The following is an 8,008-nucleotide window of genomic DNA, read 5'->3' on the forward strand; positions in this document are numbered from 1 at the left end:
AAAAGTAAAATATTAATCGAAAATAAACAATGTTCATTTATTATTCACAAAGTAAAAATTAATTTACTAAAATATTTTTTGTCACGTGCCATAATTTCAAATGAAATAATACATATTCAAAGTAAAGATAATGAAGTCGTTTTTGTTTCATTAATTCAGTTCATTATATTATTCGTTATAACAACCGAGTGCACTAACACAAGTCAAAATAAGTACATTCAAAAACATAAAAACATCGTGAACACAAAAAAAAAATTAAAACAGTGTATAACCCTTTAACAACTGGAGCCAAAAATTATTTTTCTAGAAAAAATATAAGCCCTGTAATTCTAATTATTATGTTTATATTACCAATTAAAGAGTTTTAATTTGGAATGTGGGAATACATGAAAATACACACAGTATAAGAAACAATGAACATGGCCGGTTTAGTAATTCCGGCGCCCTGGGCGAGTATGTTGCGGCGCCCATTTTTTGGGGGTCGAGGGAAATCTTCCAAAGACAGGGTACCTTAAGGGGCATCGCAAGCACCACTTTATATCCGACTCTGGGGTTTGCGGTGCCCCTGGGCGGTACCTCTACATCGCCCTGGACCCTAACGCCGCTATTGACAATGACACTTCTATATAGAGTATGTGATAAAATATTATGATTTGACAACTTTATCAATTTTTATGTACAATTTGACAATCTTGCTTTACTATATTTAATGCACTATTTTGTACTATTTATATAAAATAATTAAGTACTTCTGTTTGAGATACATGAATAAACACTATTTTAAGGTTAAATAAATCCTATGATATACAAAGCGAATATTGTTTTCTTAAACAATGAATAAATAAATTAAGATATTTCTTGAGAAAAATCCATAAAATATTTTTGTAAATTTGTATTAAATACGTGTTCTATATACTGCAATATTTTTTTAAATTATCTCTAGCAAAAAAATGTCTTTTATGTGTAGATTACATGAATTTAAAAATGTAGGCATTCGATATAAAAAATTCTCTTTATCTCTTTATTTTGATCAATTAGTATCTTAGTTTAATCTCTATGGTTACGTCATTCTTTCATTCATTTAACATTCGTTCAATCATTCATACTACCAACATTAAAATATTTACGAAGCGAATATATTAATTATTTTTTATTTGTATTGCTGAGATTTGGAACATTCAGGTCATTAGTGACATAAACCTAAGTTTGATTTTAAATTAAATCCGAACAATACAAAAACAAGTCATAAAGCACCTTTTAAACATAATGAGAACTATAATAAGATTTTATTTACTAACCGAAGGTTTCTGAGAACTACAATCTATGTATAAAATGTATTGTCATCCCTGACATTAACAGAGCAGATAACATAATTATTTAAACTTGGATTTTGATCTTAGAAACCCATGACTAATGAGATTTAATTTATCTTATAAATATTGCCGGAAAATGTCAAGATGTATTTATGTAGAAACAGAAAACAACGTCATCTTTTCTCAAACAGAAAACTCTATCGGAAACATGTTTTTAATAACGAAACATAATCTATAGCATTCCCAGTGGAAATATTTTGTCAAAAAAAATGCAGGTTTTTTAAAATAATAGTTTTGAAATTAAAAACACATTTGTAATGAAATTAGCCGACTCAAAAAATGATGTTTTTATTTTTTTTTATACCCATGAATATAAATGCTTAAATTATTATGTAGCGTTACGTTTTCTTTTTGAATATATTCTGCAGATTGATATTAGTTTTGGATTGGTGGAAGATCTGCGTGACCCTCCTGCCGACCTCCTGCGCGGCCTGCAGGTTGGTGGTGGGTCGCGGCAGGTCGCGGGGGCTGACGCTGACGTCACTGCCTGCTGCGTTCAGTAACGCCTCTATTGATGATTTGTATTGCGACATCGCTCCTGTTTGTACACTTTCTTCTAGTTTCCTATATTAAATTATTTAATTTTTAACTGTCGCTGACGACTAATTCCGCGTAGAAATTAAAAAAAAAACTTAGTAGACTATGTTCTATATCTATGCCAATGTATTAACGTATCCCATTAAGCTATTCTAGAGATACCTTGTAACAAACATCCATCCATCCATACATTGGCATTTATAATACAATATGTTTAAACTGCCTTGCGATAGAGGGCGTTTTTTTATCAAAAGGTGGCAAACGAGCGAGCGGCCACCTGAAATCGCTGAAATAGCGAAGTGATCGTTGCCCATAGACATACGCAATTGCATATGCGTTGCCTACCTTTAATCCACGGAGGAGAGGATGCACAGAAAGAAAGTATTTTCCCTATCCATGCATACTCTCATCCGGAAAGTCCACTTCCACTTCCCATCCTTTCCTTATAAGAAAAAGGGTAGGAAGGGAAAGAGAAGTAAATTAGGCGTATTTGTTAAAGAATCGTAGTATATACAATAGGTACTATATATAACAATCTTGCTTAGATGTACTAACGTTTTAGGCATTTAAGAATATTCATTAAGAGAGATTAATTATAAACATAATAAATTAGTAATATAGTTAATATTAGATAAAAAATAATTAAATTAAAACCTCTTAATATGACATTAGTTAAAAAAAACTTTGGTTATAGCGATTCAAGTATTATACTTCTTTTTAAAATCTAATACGGGTAAGCGAGAGTGTAATTAAGCGAGATAATTTTCTCGGTTAGAGACGATTTTTTCTTCCGAGTTTCTCGCTTATGAATGTTGGAGTCGGACAATGACTCTCTTAGAAATGCATCTCGCTTAACTAATTTCCACCTTATATCGGTTATTACGACTGTATATTGTTGACTTAGACGTTGTTATAACTGAAGTTACATACCTGAGTGCGGGTAATATAGCTGGATGCTGTCGACAGTGATGCACCGCGAGCTGCAGGCCCGGGGTCAGCGATGACACCCACTCCGCTGACAGCGTCGGATGGTGGCATAACGCGCACAGCAATGACACCGCTATAAACACACCAAGGTACAGCGTCAATTTGACTTTAAAATTGTTTCTCGAAGAAGGCTTTTTCGAAGGTTCTACTCTATTTGAAAAGTCTCTTAACTTGTTATAAATAAGATTTCCAGGAATGTAAAAAAAAACAAGCATCACTTGCGACTTCGTCAGCGCGGAATTAAAAAATTAAAATAACGGCTGAAGTGATCTCGATTAAATTTAGCACAGATGTAAAACTTAGTCTGGAAGGACACATAGGTTACTAATTATGTTGTTTTTATTTCGCGCGGACAGAGTCGCGGGGGACTGCTAGTGGTTTATTAAAAGTGTAACCTTGTTCGGAGACAGCGCGGTCGTCAACAGTGGGCAGCACGAGGAGCGCCAGGGATTCAGCGAGACGCGCCGCCTCCCTGTGCGAGAGCGTGCGCCCCCCCAGCCACTGCTCCATCGGGGGCCAGCAGTGCGCGCCGCACGCCAGCCCGCGCACCACGCAGCACCGCGTCATGCTGCCCCACGAGCTCAGCGCCGCCTCGCGCACACAACTTAATCATACACAATTTTATGTACCAAATGGTATGAACGCCCATTTGAATTCGCACAAAATAGCAAACTATTATCTTTTAAACATCTGCGTTTGGAGACGTACAGAAAAAGTATACCCCGTTCCTTTGCGGCCATTCCTCAATCAAATCCACTTCCCCTTCTTATTTTTTCCTTATAAGAAAAAGGTGGAAAGGTAAAGAAGACTAAAATGAGATCTCCTGCATCACACTCATCAGACTGTACACAGAATTGCTTCCACTTGACGCCTGTCTTCTTTGTGGTCGTGGTATTACATCGGGCGATTAGACTTGTTCGTGCAACATATATTATTGCTGGAATCTATCACTGTACACAGCAAAAGGTGGCAAACGAGCAAACGACAATTGACATTCACCAAAATAACGAAGTAACCATTACCACATTGAAGACGAAACACAGAAGTAAATAAAACATTTTATATCCTGAAAATGAAATCAACAGACCATCAATGATATAGCAATATATTACAGCAATACAGACTCACATATCATCATCATAGAGTAGCGCGATGAGTGCAGGCAGCAGCTGGCGCTCCATGCACTCCTCGGTGACGTCCGCCACATTCACCATGTCGGTGAGGAGTGCGGCGATGTGCGCGCGGATACCCGCACCGCTCGCGTTCTCACAGCTGCTCGCACAGACTGAACATAATAAATACATCTTGACGCAATATTTTCACAAAAAAAAAACCATAAAAATTATTATAAAACTAGCGACTGCATGCGACTTTCTCAGCACAGAAAAAAAGAAACCAATATGTCATTAACTAAGTTAATGTCAAAATACCAGCCAAACAAAAATGTCAAAAATTGGCAAGTTATCAATATTATTATTTTTTATTTGATATCACATACAGACTGTCCAGTATTACAATACAATACAATTTATTAGTAATATTTAAATTACAGGTCACAAGAACACGATTTGCAAAAAAAAAAATTCAGTCAATTTTTTTTTTCATATTTTAGAGCTTTTTCGATAAGCAATGATTTTATTCTGTTTTTAAATAATACTAGACTGGTTGCCACTATGACTATTAATATACGTATATATAAATTATGGCATCCGAATAGTTGAGATTACTGAGCTATTTAATATTATTTGTCATAAAAATACTTACACTCCCTTAAATGTTGCCAGAAAAAGCTGAGAACTTCAGGGCGATGTGTTGCCAGCCATTTGAACGGCATAGAAAATATCTTTGCAGGAAGTCCGCGTACACTGCTATACACAATCCATCTAAAATTACGCACGATATTATTTTTACACCTATTTTACACTAAGTTAAGTTAAGTTTACAAATATTTCTCATGCCCAAACTAGAGCACAATTTCATAACAAATCTTACTAATATTATAAATGCAAAAGTTAAGATGGATGTTTGTTAGAAGGTATCTCCGGAACAGCTTAAGCAATCTTGATGAAAGCACATAAGCTACTATTTTTTTTTTAATCCGCATAGACGGAGTCACGGGTAACAAGCTAGTATATCATAAACTATATAAATGTGTGCCTTTTATATCAAACGGTATGTAAAAACACTTGACTTGCAATCTGCAGGTCTTGGGTTCGAACCCTGCAATATACAAATGTGTTTTATTGGTTTCCGAATTACATATGTACATTTATCCGACGTTCTTACAGTGAAGGAAAACAATGTGATGCAACCTGCACATATATGAGAAGAAATTCAAAGATATGTGTGAAGTCAACCAACCCGCACTTGGCCAGCGTGGTTGACTATGGCCTAATCACCCTCAACTTAAGGTAGGCTTCGAGCACCTCGGTGGGGAGGTATAGTGAGCTGATGATGATGTTAAAATTAACTTACTTTTGTAAAAACTCAGCTTGTGAAGGTCCCTCTTCAACCGCTAGTAAAATTGAAGCTAAATATATCCCAACAACAACAGTACTCTCCAAACTGATTGTATCCAATTTTTCCATTTTTTGCTCTAATTCATTTAAAATGTCAATAAATATAGGCTTCATTATGTTACAAGCGAAGTGATATCCGAAATTATCTATGTAAGTATTAAATAATGTAATCAAAAGCTCATAAACCATCGGATGATTTGATACTTTGCAATTGCCTATTATTTCTAACAATTTTCTTATCCTGCAATAAGTTATAAATAGAAAAAGAAATTAGACATTGTCATTGGTTTGTAATATACTTACATTGTTATTAAATAAAAAAAAAGATCATTTATTATATAGGAGACCAATAAAAAAAATTGTACATTTTACAGTGACGTTTATGGAATGGGTAAAAGCATCATCAAAATATTTAGTTTTGTATATCAAGGAGTACAATGAAATACGGATATCTGACAGAGGTGACATCCGGAGGACAGAGGCACTACTATCGCGGTTAGTCTCACAAAATATATAAAACCTACTTACCATTGTTTTCTGACACCAAAATTTCTGTATAAAACATATCGTCATCCCTCTTATCATCTTTGACATAACAGATACAATATGTTTTAAACGGGCATTTTGATCTCAGAAACCCACGGTAAGTCATAGATGACAACAACAGAGTAAGGATTTTGTGTCTTTTGACATTGACAAAGTGGTGCTAATGAGGTGGCATAGTTTAGTTTGATTGTCCACCCAGTCAGGTATCCTTGTCAATATGATTATTAAAATGTAAACTCACCAATCATTAAACCAGTCAAGCTCCGTCCATCTAACCGAAGGATCTTTAATTAAACTGTTCATAGCTAACAACAACATCTTTGCGTCCACACTGTCACTTATATAACACTGTACATCAAGAAACTTCTCTTCAGACCCCAACGGCACATCTTGTAAGTTAATTGTCTTCATATCACAGTTACTTAAGTTCACATCCCTAACTATTTGTACATTTATCACGTAAGCCAGCTTCGCCTGTACTAGACTTTTGATCACTTCTAAATTTAATATAACACTCTTCCATTCATTATCAGAAGTAGATTTTATTAAACTTGTCATAACACGATTGCATAGATCTGATGAGAATTTACCTGGAAAGGATAAAAAAAAAAAATATTTACTAATTTTAATGTACAGTTGGGTATGCCACTTGTGAAGAAAAAATATTTTTAACATCTTGTATGCTTTAAAACGATAAAGGTAAGTACATAAGGTACAATAGCATATTAATTGACAATATACAATGGTTGTGGGTTAAAAAAAACCTTCCAACTGTATAAAAATATCAAATTAAATTTAATTCAATTATTTATATAAAAAAAATCAATAGACTAAAAAATAATTTATTTGTAAGAAGGTGCAAAGTTTAAGTTCATTGCATGCATGATTTCTGTAACTATAACACCGCCAACGAAGCAGACTGTACATTTATTACAAAAACTGAAAAATTAAAGTATAAATAAAATACACATACCAGCCATCAAAGCGCTCCTCGCTAACGTCGGTACGAACACATTGATTGTATCCTTAACATTCTTTTCCACTGGGTCTTTTAAAAAGCTAAACATGAGATTCTCCAACTGATTATATTTATGATCCGCGACCACACAAACAAGACACGCAGATTTCAAACCAAGACTACGTACTTCTGGTTCACTGGACTCGCACATAAGTGCCACAAGACTTAGTAGTAACGAAGTACATAACTCTACAGGTACATAAGGAGCTATAGCCAGACATATCTGACTAGCTAATATCCTACGCTCTGATGACCTTGAGGCTAATAATTCTGCAACGGATGATAAGACTTCCGCAGCCCCGCCCCATTTCACCACAAGACAGACGGCTGAAATAAATACATATAAAATGAAATCTTTTAACAATTTATTATGTACTAGTTGTTGCTTGCGACTCCGTCCGTGCGGAATTAAAAAACTGAATTAATGTGTTCTTCCAGACTGATTTACATCTGTCCTAAATTTTATGAAGTTCCATCGAGCCATCCATCCGTCTATCTAAACATTCGCATTTATAATATTAGTAAGATTAATTTAAATAGTAAGGAATTACTACAAGAACTCGGGTCATAATGGAGTTGCAACGTTGATAAAGTTTTTTCTTACTGGTAACACTTAAAACTTGTAGGTCTGTCAATGTCAATAAACTGTCAAAACATCCTTATGGAATATACCTTCGCATATGATCCTTGCGTCGTTAGGTTCAGGTTTCTTGAGCAGAGTGAGCAGCGTGTGCAGCAGACGGGCACGCCGCGCCTCCGCCGCAGAGAGCAGCGCCGCGCCCGCCGCCAGCAGCGCCGCCGCCTCGCTCCGCCGCGACACCAGCGTGTGCGGCACTATCTGCACACAGCACATCTCTTACTGCACATTTAATGCCTGGTTTACATTATACCAGTAGTACAGTAGCGCTGGCCTAGCGTAGACTGCATCACCTCACCAGTTAGCGTTTCATTTATCCAGTTATACGCCAACGCTAATTTTGAGCGCTCCTTTAAATCCTAAATGGCGCCAGTGAGTCCAAACAGTTTAT

The 8,008-nt window shown here is 35.6% G+C and overlaps 1 protein-coding gene across 1 annotated transcript in view; it reads right to left on the bottom strand.

The window, feature by feature from the left end:
• Positions 1 to 1,676: 1,676 nt before the first annotated feature.
• LOC106121471 (lisH domain and HEAT repeat-containing protein KIAA1468) overlaps positions 1,677 to 8,008 on the bottom strand; it is an 11,657-nt gene continuing 5,325 nt past the window's right edge. Inside the window, exons 8-16 of the mRNA XM_013317156.1 lie at positions 7,653 to 7,818; positions 6,936 to 7,307; positions 6,204 to 6,552; positions 5,373 to 5,657; positions 4,662 to 4,780; positions 4,026 to 4,182; positions 3,293 to 3,501; positions 2,841 to 2,970; positions 1,677 to 1,937 (exon numbers count right to left, since the gene is read on the bottom strand). Of these exons, the coding sequence (XP_013172610.1) occupies positions 1,712 to 1,937; positions 2,841 to 2,970; positions 3,293 to 3,501; positions 4,026 to 4,182; positions 4,662 to 4,780; positions 5,373 to 5,657; positions 6,204 to 6,552; positions 6,936 to 7,307; positions 7,653 to 7,818 (2,013 nt within the window). The 3' untranslated portion in view covers positions 1,677 to 1,711. The remainder of the gene's footprint in view (positions 1,938 to 2,840; positions 2,971 to 3,292; positions 3,502 to 4,025; positions 4,183 to 4,661; positions 4,781 to 5,372; positions 5,658 to 6,203; positions 6,553 to 6,935; positions 7,308 to 7,652; positions 7,819 to 8,008) is intronic.

Source organism: Papilio xuthus, unplaced genomic scaffold (genome assembly GCF_000836235.2).
Source record: "Papilio xuthus unplaced genomic scaffold, Pxut_1.1 DF826945.1, whole genome shotgun sequence".
NCBI classification, from domain to species: Eukaryota; Metazoa; Arthropoda; class Insecta; order Lepidoptera; family Papilionidae; genus Papilio; species Papilio xuthus.